The sequence below is a fragment of the Papio anubis genome, chromosome 14 (genome assembly GCF_008728515.1).
Source record: "Papio anubis isolate 15944 chromosome 14, Panubis1.0, whole genome shotgun sequence".
NCBI classification, from domain to species: Eukaryota; Metazoa; Chordata; class Mammalia; order Primates; family Cercopithecidae; genus Papio; species Papio anubis.
Window position 1 is genome coordinate 3,622,903 of NC_044989.1, and position 15,041 is coordinate 3,637,943.

At 47.9% G+C, this 15,041-nt stretch overlaps 1 protein-coding gene across 9 annotated transcripts in view; it reads left to right on the forward strand.

Moving 5' to 3' along the window:
- DCDC2C (doublecortin domain containing 2C) overlaps positions 1-15,041 on the forward strand; it is a 121,433-nt gene that overhangs the window by 40,802 nt on the left and 65,590 nt on the right. For all 9 annotated transcript variants that reach the window (XM_021924487.2, XM_021924482.2, XM_021924486.2 and 6 more), the window contains exons 4-5: positions 307-435; positions 13,564-13,701. In XM_021924487.2, the coding sequence (XP_021780179.2) occupies positions 307-435; positions 13,564-13,701 (267 nt within the window). The remainder of the gene's footprint in view (positions 1-306; positions 436-13,563; positions 13,702-15,041) is intronic.

A 15,041-nucleotide genomic window follows, 5' to 3' on the forward strand; every position in this document is an offset into this window, starting at 1 on the left:
TTTCACAACCACTGTTAACCTTAAGGCACCTTCACTTTCTGTAGCCCACTGTTGTGGTTTTCATCTACAACAAAACCGTATACACACACACACACACACACACACACACACACACATCTGTCACCAGGCTCTGTGACATTCTGTACAGCTTGATAAAGTCCTCAATAGGGCATGATATCTAGTACTGGAGGCTGCTTAGTGCATCCCATTGTTTTTACAGTTCTTTAATTATATATATATTGAATTTTCAATGTTTCCCCCTGAAACTTAACGTATTAATAGATGCTTTTCTTTTTATCCTTACAGTGTTTTTACAAATGGAAGATTATTTATTCCACCTGCAAAAATCATTATACCCAAATTTAGTCTGTCCGACTGGGACATCGTGCTGGCCACGATCGGAGAAAAAGTCTTCCCTCTAGGAGGCGTTCGGAAGTAAGGAGACTCTCGCCTATAGGACAGCCAGGGGGCGGCAGCTTGTGCTTATTCTTTTCTATGAGAGTTTTCTGCCTGGACCAGCAAGGTCTAAAATGATTCACCATAAACTCTTAATTTTCATTCTTCAAGCAGATAGTATTTTTTCAATCTTGGTTTTATACTTACTTTTAACCAGCCTCATTCATTTATTCATTCAGCAAACCATTGAGCATCTACTCTGTGCTAGGGGTGGAGAATACAGCATTGCAAAAAGGAGTCTTGCTCCCTGAAACCCCTACTGAGTGGGCCAACCTTTCAAGTTGCCAGAATACTGCAGTTGGTGTGTGTATATATATGTGTGTGTGTGTGTATGTGTGTGTGTATATATATGTGTGTGTGTGTGTATATATATATATAATGAGGCCTCCCAGTTGGTCTGGAGGAGCCAGGCCTGTGGGAGCTGGTGTTTGGATTGAGTCTTGGCAGAGATGGGGGAAATGAATTTCATGGGACAGAAGAGCACGTGGGAGGGAGCTAGTGTGTGTAATGGCTTCTAGCATGGGCTTGGGGGTTCGACATGGAGCAAATCTCCTCTCCGCTGTGGGTGTCTCTGTTACCTCGGGCACATTCCTAACTCCTCGATGCTTGTTTTGTCATCTGGAAACCTGGAAATAATAATACCTACTTCCAAGGGTCCTAATATGTGTAAAGTGCTTGGCGTAACACTCAGTTCATAGTAGGCATGAAATGGGTTTGTGATTATGGTTGTGACAGTCGATGAGGCACAAACAAGCAGAGTGTGTTGAGGAAACACCACGGTGTTGTCACAGGAATTCAGCACTGTTGTGAGGGAAGCGGCCAGCCCCGAGGCCAGAACGTGGGTCCCATGAATACCTTACAGACCAGGCAAGGGGCTTGCTGTCTTGCAGCCAGTGGGTCCCATTTGTGTGAATGAAAGCTCACAGTGGTGGTCGTCCATCGTGATGATGGATTGAAGGTGGGAGGTGAGAGATGGGCTGTGAGCCAGGTGGCTGTGAGGATAATCTGGGTCGGCCTTCAGCTTTAACCACATGCACAGGCTGAAAGTGAAGGGATGGGAAAACTGTCCCATGCAAGTGGAAACCAAAAGAGAACAGGGGCAGCTGGACTTACCTCAGACAAAATTGACATCATGTGAAAAACTGCAGCAAGAGATAAAGAAGGTCACCACATTATGTTAAAAGGGTCGGTCCATCAAGAATATACAACAGTTATAAATAGACATGCAACCATCACTGGAGCACCTAAATATATAATATGCAAGTATTACCAGAACTGAAGGGAGAAGTAGACAGCAATACAATAATGGGAGGCGACTTCAGTACCCCACTTTCAACAATGAATACATCATCCAGACAGAAAGTCAATAAGGAAACCGTGGGCTTGAATAACAATATAAACCCAATGGACTTAACAGACTGCAGAACATTCTGTCCACCAGCAGCAGAATACACATTCTTCTCACGTGTACACAGCATTCTCCAGGATAAATCATATTAGGCCACAAATCAAGTCTTAGCAAATGTAAGATTGAAATCCTATCAAGTATTTTTTCTGACCGTAATGATACAAAACTAGAAATCAGTAACAGGAGGAAAATTGGAAAATTCACAAATATGTGGAAATTTAACAATGCATTCCTAAACAACCATTGGGTCAAGGAAGAAATCAAAAGGGAAATCAAAAATATCTTGAGAGCAACAAAAATGGAAATAAATACTAAAACTTACGGGATTCAGCAAAACCAGTTCTAAGAGTGAATTTTATAAAGAAAATGCCTATATTGGTCAGGCGCGGTAGCTCACAGCTGTAATCCCAGCACTTTGGGAGGCTGAGGCGGGTGGATCACCTGAGGTCAGGAGTTCAAGACCAGCCTGGCCAACATGGTGAAACCCTGTCTCTTCTAATTGCCAGGCATGGTGGCGGGCATCTGTAATCCCAGCTACTTGGGAGGCTAAGGCAGGAGAATCACTTGAATCTGGGAGGTGGAGGTTGCAGCGAGCTGAGCTTGCGCCATTGCAATCCAGTCTGGGCAACAAGAGCAAAACTCTCTCAAAAAAAAAAAAAAAAGAAAAAAAAAAAAGAAAAATGCCTATATTAAGGAAAAAGAAAGCTCTCAAACAATCTAACTTTACACCTCACTTTTATTAACAGAATGAAAGAGATCACATGATCATCTCAGTAGAAACAGAAAAGGCACTGGATAAAATTCAACCTTTCACGATCAAAGCTCTCAGCCAATTAGTACACAAAGAATATATCTCAACATAATAAAAGCCAAACACGACAAGCCCACAGTTAACATCATACTCAACGGTAAAATGCTGAAAGCTTTTCTTCTAAGAAACAGGATAAAGGTGCCCCACTTGTACCACTTACATTCAGCGTAAGGCTGGAAGTCCTAACAAGAGGAACCAGACGAGAAAAAGAAACAAAAGGCATCCACATTGGAAAGGAAGAAGTCAAATAATCTGTTTGCAGATGATACGATTTTATATATAGAAAACCCGAGACTGTACCAAAAAACTGTTAGGATAAAAGAATTCAGTAAAGTTGCAGGTTACAAAGCCAACATACAGAAATCACTTGTGTTTCCACATAATCTCAACAAGCTATCTGGAAAAGAAATTAAGAGAAAAATCCCATTTACCAAAGCACCAAAAAGAGTAAAATACTTAGGAATAAATTTAACCAAGCAAGTGAGAGCTCTCTACACTGAAAACTATAAAACATTGATGCAAGAACTTGAAAAAGATACAGTAGATGGAAAGATATCGTGTTCATGGATTGGAAGAGTTATTGTTCCTCCAATATTGTACTGGAGCAACCGCACCAATGAGAGATCTTTTCTGAGGTGGGGAGTCCTGCAGAGGAGCAGGTTTGGTTGTTGATAACAAGTTAAAGAATCAACTGAGACATGCCTGTGGGACCCGCAGGCCTGGGCTGCAGACGGAGATGGAAGCTGGAGTTTTCGAGTGGGGATGTGTGAACTCAGTATCGGTGGAGCTGTGTGTGGGTGAGACCCCCGGGAGCTGGCCTGGAGAAGGTGGGCAGCTCAGGTGCCTGTGGGGTCTTCCATCAACTGCTTGTCACTTTGTGAGAATGTGGGGCTGTTGTGGTCAGAGTTTTCACAAGAAGGCAGAAACGCCAAACCATGTAAAACAAAGACAAGAATCCTCCTCTCATGGGTTCTTTTTATGCCCCTGTTCTGTCCACAGGCAAGGTTTTGGGTATCCTCTAAGGGCAGCTCTGTTTTCCTTGGCATCTCTCTGGCCTCAAGTTCGTGCCCTCGTGGTCCTGATGCTGGAATGGATTTCCACATGTATGTGGCCCTGCCCGTTGGTGCCTCATCTGACCACGTGGCACCTGATCCTGCCTTTGCCCCGGATGCGGTTTCTTGAATTCTTTTTGCCTCGTGTTCTGTGGCTATGGACTCCTGGCCCTCTGCCTGTTCCCAGTCCTGGATCCGCCAACTAGCTGGGGGTGGAGTTCTTGGGGGTAGTTTGGAGTGGTAGATAAAGGGAAGCCACAGAGGGGCGTGCAGAAGAGCTGCAGACTCCGGAGTGGAGGCAGCCGCCCAGGAAGGCACAACCTGGATGCCTGGGCTGGATTAGCTTCCAGCGAACACCACAGCTGAGGCCAGGGAGACGAGATCTAGAATGCGCTCTCTGCCTGCACTTAGCAGGTGGCCACCGGCACTGTGAGATGGAAGCCAGGTCCTGTGGGCGGGCTGGAGTGGTGGGTGAGAAAGCAGAGATGGGAGTGTAGGGGGTACATGTCTGTGAAACAGGGAGAGAAGGGTGATGCGGGATTGTGGCTTGAGGGGCTCAGAGCAATGACATGGTCACCGCTGAACACGAGGGGCCTGAGCACACCTCTCTCCCGAGGGAGAAGGTGGAGGAAGGAGGGGCATAGGAGCCAGACCCTGAGCAGGTGGAAGAGGGTGTGACCTGGAGGATGGGTGGATGCATAAGCCGTGCGAGGTGGGGGAGCCACCCTTCCTGCAAGGCAGGGGTGGAGGTGAGGATTGGTGCAAGTACGGAAAGCTTTAAGGTAGGAGGGAAGGAAGGTGGCAAATTAATGCCTAATGGACTCTAAAAGGGAGACAGAAGGAGAATGGGGCAGCGGGAGGGACACGGAGTGGGAGGGTTGCCGAGCAGGGTTGAGGGCCCTGCTGGACTGCGTGCTGAAGATCTGTAGCGGAACCAGCCTGCAGTTACATGTACTCTGGGGCACTCAGAAGCTGGGGACGAGAGAGGAGAAGGCAGATGGGCGGTTGGTCCACGAGGTGAGGGCAGGGAGGGACAGGCAGGGATGGGGGCTCATGTCGCAGCAGGCGAAGCCATTGCTGGCGTGGACGTGAAGCCAGAGCCAGTTGGGTGGCGTCCGGCCCAGGGTCTGGCTGTTGGTGCAGATTAGAGGAAGGTGAAGTGGGAGAATGGGAGGCCGGGAGGTCAAGAGGCTGCAGAGGCAAGGTTGAGACATCCACCTGGGGACGCTTCTGGGCGATAATGAGGTGTGAAGGACTGCCCTGGGAGGGGCTGAGAAGGCGCAGGGGAGATGAAGATCTTCCAGGCTGAGAAGTGGGAAAACGCCGTGCAGCAAGGAGAGTTAGGAGGAGCCTGCCGTGGGCAGCGATGGTCCCCTGATGGTAGCTGCTGTGGAGGAGGAGCAGAAACAGTTAATCCTGCCTTATGCTTTTGTCATTTAACTCTCCCATGGGGGTAGATTAAAAACATTCAAGAGTGATTTGCAGTCAACAGTTGTGATACCATCAATGAAAACTGATGTCCACTTTTGAGTAGGATGTAAACTGTTGAGCCGTTTAGAGCAGTGGAGCGATGAGTAACCTCATGGCAGTGGCGACGAGCAGGTGGAAGTTAGATGCTTGTGCACAAATCTGTACCGGGAATACCTCCATACTCCCAGAATGCAGCTATAAATATTAGTATATTATTCTCAAAGAAATAAGGCTCTGTGCAGTAGATAGACTTGTGTATAATTCTAGGAGAAGCCAGAAACGATAGTGGAAGAAATCTATTTTTTATTATTTACTTATTGTTTTTTTAGACTTGCTCTGTTGCCCAGGCTGGAGTGCAATGGCACAATCTTGGCTCACTGCAACCTCAACCTCCCAGGTTCAAGTAATTCTCCTCTTTCAGCCTCCGGAGTACCTGGGATTACAGGCGCCTGCTACCATACCTGGCTAATTTTTGTACTTTTAGTAGAGAGGAATTTTCGCCATGTTGGCCAGGCTGCTCTTGAACTCCTGACCTCAGGTAATCTGCCCGCCTCGGCCTCCCAAAGTGCTGGGATTACCGGTATGAGCCACTGCACCCAGCCTTGGAATAAATCTTAAGTATCACATGCAGAATGATAGTAGTGAAAGTAGCGGAGAAAATTCTTGTATGGTAGAAGTAAGGAAGGGAATTGAATATTTAAAGAGTAAAAAAGACATTAGATCAATAAGCTCGTTTTTTTTTCCTGGACTTAAATTAGTTTTTTATGGTTGGGTTTAGAAAAAGTGCAGAGCTTAGAAATAAAGGAAATGCTTAGAAAGTACAAATGTTAAGCTTGAAGGAGTGAAGCAGTATGCACATTAACAGAGTTAAAAAAATCAATGTGCGTGTTACTTTTGAATGGGAACTACAGCTACTGTTTCTCATGCATTTGAGAAATTATTTATATTTCTCTGTATTTATCATCCTTTAGATAATGCCAATATGATTCAGCTGAGATTTCCGTCACACCTTTTCCTTGTGTGGGTTAGAAACTAAGCCTGTTCTTTTTTTAGGAGACTCTGTTGCCCGGGCTCAGTGCAGTGGTGCAGTCACAGCTCACTGCAGTCTTGACCTCCTGGGCTAAGAGGATCCTCCCACCTTAGCCTCCTGAGTAGTTGGGACTACAGGTATAAGCCACCATTCATGACTAATTTTTTTTTTTTTTTTGGTAGTGATGAGGTCTTGCCATGTTGCCCAGGCTAATTATTTGTAGTGTATTAAAATTCCTTGATTTATTGGATAGTTTGAACTTTTGGCATAATGCATCCAAACAGCCCAGAGAAATACTTAAGTGAAATTCTGTAAGTCTCTATACGAGACGATTGCTGATCTCGGTTGGGAAAAGGTGCTCGTAGAGACTGTTAGCTGAACACCAGGGATGCAGCCGTGAGCAGAGGCTCGGTCCTCAGCCCCAGTGCAGCCCAGCAGAGAGGAAACGTCACGTGAGCAGTCACGGCGAGGGCAGCATGTTCGTGAGAGGAAGCACACCGCTGGGGGAGCCCAGACTAAGAGACCTCCCAGAAGAGATGCGTGCTGTAAGAACTGGAGGACCTGGAGGAGTCGGGGCAGGAGGGTACCTTCTCACATCAGCACCCTGTGGGCCTCTTGTGCCTCACCTAGGCCAGGCCCTGGCCAGGGAAAGTGGGAGTGGATGGGGACCAGCACGACCCACTCTAAGAAAGGAATGATGTTTAGCATGGAGTGGGGGCCATGGAGGGTGAAAGAGGGCAAGTTGCCTGAGGTCAACAGTTCTGAAAATTCTTTCCATGCCACCTGCTGGAAGGAAAAGGTGATGAGCTGTTCTTGTGAATTTCTCTGAGACTGAAGTGGAATGATCTCCACTGTCCGTTTTCAGTTTCCCACTGTTCGTTGAGTGTATACTCTGCACTGCACACTATTCTAGGAGCTGGGAGGTGATAAAACATCTGCAAGAACATGCTCCTTGACACTCAGGATCGCACAGCCTTGCTGGGAGACGGATCCCCTAAAGGAAACAGTTGCACTGCAATCGGAGGCAGTGCTGGGGCCTGGCCAGTGAGACAGAGGAGGACCTTGAGCTCCGTGAGAGCTCTCAGAGCAGAAGGCCCACGCAGCTGGGAGTTGAAGGAGGGTCTGTCCTGGGTTCTGAAGAAATGGGTAATGGAAGTAACGGAGGTGTTCTGGGGTGGGGGGACTGTGTGGACAATGGCCTGCCATAGGAGCGAGGAGGCGTGAGGGCCCTGAGGGAAGCAGGGCCTGGCCGTAGTGAAACTTTTTGGAAAATGCTGGGAGACAAGTGTGGATACCCAGGGCTGCAGCACTTACAGATGGCCCTGGTGGCTACATGCAGAGTTTTATGATGTTTTAAGAGCTAATGATGAATGCCAGGGCGGGACATACATGTACACAGCACACGAATGTGTGTTCCCGTGGCCCACACCTGTGAGCTGGCCCCTGGCCCCTCTGAGGCAGGGGCTTCCTGCCTGGGTTTCTGTGCAGGGTTCAGAGTCAGTCATGCTGCCCTGTGTCATGGGCACAGCTGTCCCTTATCCACTAGCAGGTGTTTTGAACATCAGCATCCGTGATTTAGGTGACAGTCATTCTGGAGAGACCATGGTGACCCATGAACTTGAGTTTACTCATCTTGACTAGCCTGATTAGGAAAGAGAGAGGCCCCCACCCCAGAGGCAGTGAGAGGTCTGAGGGAGACGAAGCGGACCATTGTCATGGAGCAGCCTGGCCACCACTGTTAGTGGCAGCTGCTTGCCCCAGTGGATGTCACTTCTGGCTCAGCACAGCGTGTCCTGTGCATCTTCCTGGCCCAGGCAGTAGCCCCATCCCAGCGTAGGTGCAAGGTGCAGGGCAGACACTGGACACGCTGGGTGTGGCCTGACCTCGCCCATCTCAAAGTAGAAGTGAAGTCTTTGGCTGCACCACACACTGAACCTTTCTTTATTTGTTGATCGATTCAACAAATATTTATTGAGCACTTGAGGGGTTTCCATCTAAGCCCTAAGGGGATGGGGTGAGTATGGTCCTCGCAGGGCAGACATTGTCTAGTGGAGAGACGACAGATGCACGCTCAGGAGCAGATCCCTGATAAATGCCCCGCGTAGGGTGGCACAGAGGAATGAAGCAGGGCCGGGCTTGGGGTGAGTGACTGGGCTGGTCAGGGCAGGCTTCTCTGAGGAGGTGACATTTGAGAACACATCTGAATGGCACAGAGAAGTAAAACGCATCGTGATCTGGATGGAGATCATCCCGATTGGAGGGACCCTCAGGCGCACAGGCTCCGCGTTGGGAAGCCACCGGTGGCAGGGCAGTGCCTGGTGAGGGAGGGTGGGAGCTGCTGAGTCCCGGAGTGAAGACTGGCTTGTAGACCTCGCTGAGAGGCTTGGGCAGTGAGTGTGGTGGGAATCCATTGGCGGGTTCTGAGCAAGGAGTGTCGTCACCTAACTACGGGGTGGGATGGGAGACTTGTTTAGAGGCTCCTGCAGGTGATCCCGGGGAGACCACAGTGGCCGGGGCCAAGGCAGGCAGGCTCTGGCTGCGTTACTGTAGGTGATGGGGCTTGCTGATCAACCTCATGCAGGAAGAGTGAGCTAGAGGTGGGGGTGGGGTGGGGGTGGGGAGTGTGTGGTGGGGGAGGCGACGCTGGAGGGGAGAGGAGGGAGAAAGGAGGAAGACTACCAGCCTTCTGATCAGAGCAGCTGGGTGACTGTCGGTGCCATTCCTGAGAAGGGGAAGTGGGAGGAGGAACAGGTTTTGGGGGAGTTCAGAATGAATTTTTGGATGTGTCCAGTTGGCGAGGCATATTGGACGTCAGAGTGGGGATGTGCCAGGCTGGATATGTGAGTGTGAAGTCAGGGAAGAGGTCGGGCTGGAGAAACGGATGCACGGTCTGAGTGTTGTGGATGGTATTGGCGGTTGAGGTGCTGGGTGGGATGGAGTTAGTGTTGGAGGAGAGACCTGAAGATTGAGTCCTGCGTTCGGCTTCCTGATAAATAGCCCATCAACCTTGGGCTGTGGTTATTTGTGGACTTGTCATCTCTTATCCACTATATTTTAAGCTCCTTAAAGTTTGGGACTCTGTCTGATAAATATCTTTTTTTTTAGTCCCTTAATAGTGGGGAAACTAGCTGAACTAACAGCTGAGACCCGTGGACTGGGAGTCCGGGGTTCAGGGTGCCCGGTGAGACCCTGCTTCCAGAGATTTTGAAGCCTTAGCTGAAAATCAGGTCTATCTTTTAATCACTACATGGTCTTGAAAAGGAAGTTCATTAAACATAGATATTTTAAAATTCCTGTGAGATAGACTGTACCTTTATTTTGGGAAAACAGCCAAATTGGCTGTTTATTGGTAAAGGATTTAGAGATATTTACATTTTCTACTATATCCCCAATCTTTAAGGTTCATTAAAAATCATTTAATAGACATTTTTGTAATGTTTTCCAATTTACAAAACAATTTTGCAAATGGCTGTTTCATTTAGTCCTCAGATTTTCTGATACAAGTAATGATCGAAATACCTAGTGTTTAGCATTTTATGATGCAAAACACTTTGATTTACGTGCGTGATCTCATTTGATATCCACATTCTTACTATTCATTTCTGTGAGACTCACACTTTAGTAAAAACCGCCGTTCTCTGTATGTGACGTCCCAGCTCACATTTGTATGTCTGTGTAGGTGTAATCTGAACATCACATACAGGCTCACATTTTCACATGGATGGATGTGTCATTTTCTATCTGGAACTTCCTTCCTGTCTTATCCCACTGAGGAATTTCTACTTACCCTTCACCCTGTGAGTAGACTTTGTACCTCTCTTAGAAGAAAATGAGGCCGAGATGAGTTTAGGGAAGAGTCCGAGGGGAACATGCCTGAACCGTTTGTTCCTCCAGTGTGTGGGCGGCCAGGTGTCCTGCTGGCCCTGTAGGGTTTAAACCACAGTTTGGTGGCCATGGCTCTGTCTTACTCAGCGGGCACCTCCCAAGTCTTGCATTGAGCCACCCAGAGTCCTTTTCTTTGGTATCTATGGTTCCATCCCTGAATGAAAAGAACACAACTTATAGAAGCAAACAAATGAACGTAAAAACAACCAGCCTCGGCCGGGCGCGGTGGCTCACGCCTGTAATCCCAGCACTTTGGGAGGCCGAAGCGGGCGGATCACGAGGTCAGGAGATCGAGACCATCCTGGCTAACACGGTGAAACCCCGTCTCTACTAAAAATACACAAAAAAAATTAGCTGGGCGTGGTGGCGGGTGCCTGTAGTCCCAGCTACTCGGGAGGCTGAGGCAGGAGAATGGCGTGAACCCGGGAGGCGGAGCTTGCAGTGAGCCGAGATGGTGCCACTGCACTCCAGTCTGGGTGAGAGCGAGACTCTGTCTCAAAAACAAACAAACAAACAAACAAACAAACAAAAACAACCAGCTACATTCCTGCAAGGCCCCTGCTGCTGGAAGGAAAACCTGAAATGCGTTTGGTTTATGCGGAGACATTCCGGCTGAGTTTTTTCAGGTGCATTTTTTACCGTTACCCAGTTGCTGACAGCTCATTTTCTCCTCTATCCGCCTCCACCCCAAGCCATCAGCCCCACTCTTTGCCTTCCTCTGCCTGTTCCCGGCTCCATCATTCTGCTGGGCACCCAGAATCCCTGGACCCACACTGGACACTGCACACATCTTCTCCCTCATCTGCCAGTTGCCAAGCCTTGGAGATTCTGAGCTGATTGATTTCTGCGTCTTCCTCGTCCCTAGCCAAGAACATAAGCACAATTTTATGTCCCTTGGCTCCCCTCAACAGCCCCTATCTCATGGCTGTGATTGAGAATTTGAAGTTTGGGTTATGATGAATATGTTTTCTTTGATCTTAGCTTTTTAAAAAAATACAAAGCAAATTGGTCCTTATATTTGGTCACCTTTACTTCACACCATTCTCATAGCAACTCCTGGATTCGCTGTCCCTCTTGTTTAACCACGTCCTCTAAAAATGTTCTTGGCATGGGTCTGTGTGGCAAATCTCCTGAGGCCTTGTAAGCCTGAGGACATTTTTATCTCGTCCCTTGTGTTTACCTGAGGGTCTGGCTGGCTTTAGTGTTCTTTCCTTCTAGATTTTGAAAATATCAGCGTCTTTCTTGTCTGTGTTGCTGCCAAAAGGCCTCAGTCAGTCCTGTCGTGCCAGGCGGTGCGGCCAGGTCTTCCTCCCCAGTGCCTTGAGGATGCCGTGTGTGACCTTGGGTGTCACACCCAGGTGTCTGCCGGCGAGTTTTCCTGTAGTTTCTGTTCTTTGACATCCGTGGACTCTTTTACTTGTGGCTTGTCCTCTTTCCTCAATTCCGGGAAATTAGTTTTCATGATTCCTATACATATTTTCTCCTTCCACTCTTACTGTAACTTCCTTTTGGGATTCTTATCGCTGGTGTTGGCACGTCCGCTCACCCTCATTTCTTAGCTCTTCTTTTGCGGATCCTGTTTCTTTCTTCCTCCCTCCTTTCCCCTAAGGGCGTTCCTCAGTTTTACCTCCAAACAGCAGCTTGCACCTCCTCCATGTCCATTCTACGATTCACCCCTATTGTGATCTTTCTTTCCACGACTTGAGTTTCACATCAGTATTTCTACTTGCTTCTGTGTTATGGTTTCATATTCTTGTTTCATGCTGGGAATATCTGCCATCTCTTTGATGTCATTTTGCATATTTGTGTGTGAATTCTTGGTTCGTCTGTTCCCACCCTTCAGAGCCTTGCTGTTTGGCCCCCGGGAGCAGTCGCTTTGGGGACACCCTCTCCTTAGGACCACCGTCCGTCCCCCACTTCCCTCATGAGGCTTCTGCATGTTCCTGATTTACTCCTGGGGATTCTGGCACTGGCTGTTCAAGTCCACCAGAGGGGACTGACTGTCCCCAGGTCCCGGCGGGAGGAGAACAGAATTCCAAGCATTGGGTTTATCATGGAAGCCTCCGTTCCAGGCGGGCCCCCAGGTGCAGCTCCGCCATGCCTCTCCCAGGTTCCCGTCTTGATGCCTCTAGGGTCAGTCTCAGGCAGCGGCTCTCGGGATGGGGTCCAGGAGCATCAGCAGTGTGTCAGCCAGGAGCTTGTTAGAAATGCCACACACAGGCCTTATCCAGGCCTCCTGAGCTGGGAGCGCTGCGGTGGGGCCCAGCACTCTGAAGCTAGCCTTCTGGGCAGCTCTGACGCCCAGCTCTGCGGAGGGATAGGTTCTGTAGATTCCTCCTTTCCATGCCCCCTGCATTTCTTCTCTTGTTCTGCTCCTGCATTTCCTGCCCTGATTCATTCCTTCATCTCAGGCTCTTGCAGAAGCTCTGAGCCTCCTCCCACAGGGGCAGTTCTTCCTCAGTCATGTCCTGGCCACAGCTGCCCGCTCACTAGTGCTAAAACATAGCCCTTATCCTCTCTTCCTTGGAAATCTTCATTCCGATGCAATTAATGATAAATGCTCCTCCCCGGAATTCAAGGCCCTTTGGAAACCGCCCCTGTCTTGCGCATTCACGGCTGTGCCTGCACCTCACCCTCAGTGGCTGTCAGCTCCCCTCCCCGCCCTGGCTTCTGACTTTGTGCACTGCACCCTCCTGCCGAGATGGCTTCATCCCGTCTGTAGTGATGAAATCCCCCTCACCCTCCCGACCCCGTTGCAAATTCCTCCAGCTCTGTGAAGCCTGCAACTGGGCTCAGCCTTTCTCCTCTTGGACCCCAACCGTTTGCACTTCTCTTGTCATATTTAGCTTTGTGGGCTTTTGCGTGCTTCTGTTTTATGGTTTCATATGACTTTGGGGAGGTAGAGACTTTCTTATGCTAATTTTTATCAATGCATTGCCTACCTCGTCGTCTTATGCATATGGAGGCTCAGCATTGAATTAATGGAATCATTTCTAAATAAACTAGTGAAGGAGTACCTGCCGAAAAGGATTACTGAGTAAAAAGGAGACTAATATTAGTCTTTTGGTGCTTATAAAAATGCATATTATTTGCTAATAAATCCTGGTTTGTTTTCCAAGTATTGTTCTAACAATATGGGCCAATTTGTATTAATTTTAGCTGTTATTAGTTAAAATTAATTGAACACTAACCAAGAGTGTAACATGTTCTCAAGAGCCTCTGAGCACTTGTATATAATTAAAAATATACTTTATTTAAAAAATCTAAGAGTGGAAAGCAAGTCTAATCCTGGAAGAGCAGCTCCCGTCGGGTTTAATTGGCCCATTTGGATAACACTTGCTTATGATGAGCACTGTTTGTCCAGCGGTCTGTGCACTAGTCGTAGTGTAGGCACAAATACTTGCTACTGGTCCTCAAGTCTCTATCCCATTTCTTCTTTCTGTTTTTACAGATTATTTACAATGAATGGGCATCTTTTGGGCGACTCAAAGGATTTGCAAGACAATCACTTTTATGTTGCTGCGGGACTGGAGACCTTCAAATATTTTCCTTACTGGAAGTCTCCAAGGGTGCCCAGTGAGGTCCAACAGTGAGCATGCTTTATACCTTTCTTTGTTGAGTTTTGGGAAAAAATTAGCCTTTTCCCAAGTGTCTCTCCCAAATAGGTCCAGTTCAGCTATTGGTTACTTTTCAGTAGTGAAATGTAATATTCTTATATATGATACAATTTTAGATTTTAAAAAATGAGGCGTGGGGGAACTGCTCTTGTATGATGTATTCACAAGGACAGCAAGATCTACACGGAGTCCACTGCTTTTCTCTGGGATACCAGGAGTCTTAGAGATCAAGAATTGAAATGTGCGATACAGCTTCAGAGCTAATGCTAGGCACAGTTAGGCCTGCCCATGATGCACCCAGCATGATACTTTGTTTTCTTAATTTGGCTTGCTTTCCCATATCTAAAATACACAATTTGTGCTGGATGTCCATCTCTCTTGGTGAAAAAAGCCATGATTTTTGTAGTAATCCAGAGCATGGCTAAGCGGGTGCCTCACTGTGTGTGTGTTTACGGACACAAAGCAGTGACCAGGAGGGAGCTGAAGGGTGCTGAGACGGGTAGTTCCGAAGCCCATCTGTGGGATTCTTCATCCTTAATTGTTTAGCCCTGACGGGTGTGTTTGAAATGCATTTTGTGTAGGACACGACTTGAGGGCTTACTAGGAATCTTCCCGGAGCTAGCTCTTCATCAGGTTTTCAATGATCATTATCTTGAGCAAAGAAAAAAAGCTGCCATTTTTCATCTAATTGTGGAGCAGGACAGATGGTTTGAACACCATGCAGGTGGCCAGCCTTCCTCTACCCTTTAGGTTTTGTGGCATGAGCGCCTTCTGCATTTGGAGAGCTTGAACCTCCACTGGGGGTGCAGCATCCGGGATGGCCTCCTCCCATTCTGGTTCATGTGCTGCTAGGGTTTGTACCTCAAGGCAGAGAAAGGCTCCTTTTGTCCTGTCTACCAGGGATGACCCCACAGCAGTTTGATATCCAGGCAGATGGTTAGATTAGTGTCCCACCTGCATGCCTGGCACACGTGGATGTTTCTTGATTTTATTAACTTAATTCGTGCTAACAGTCCTGATAGCACAGTGAGGAGGAACACCATGGGGCTGTGGAGCTGAGTCGTTCTTTCTACCTGCCCCCTACGTGTTTCCCGTCTCTTAAAGTGTTTTGCTTTTTGCCACTGTCTCTTCATTGGGAATCCCTGACTGAGTCTGACTGGCTTAAATATCTTTCCCGCTCGCCAAAGTTGTTGAGCTTAAGGGTCAACAGGAGGCCACATGCAGTCGCTCAGAGACTGAAGTTCGTGTGACTTACACAGAATAGACCAAGGAGGTGCTCTGAATTTGCAGAGAATCCTGGGGTACGAGCATT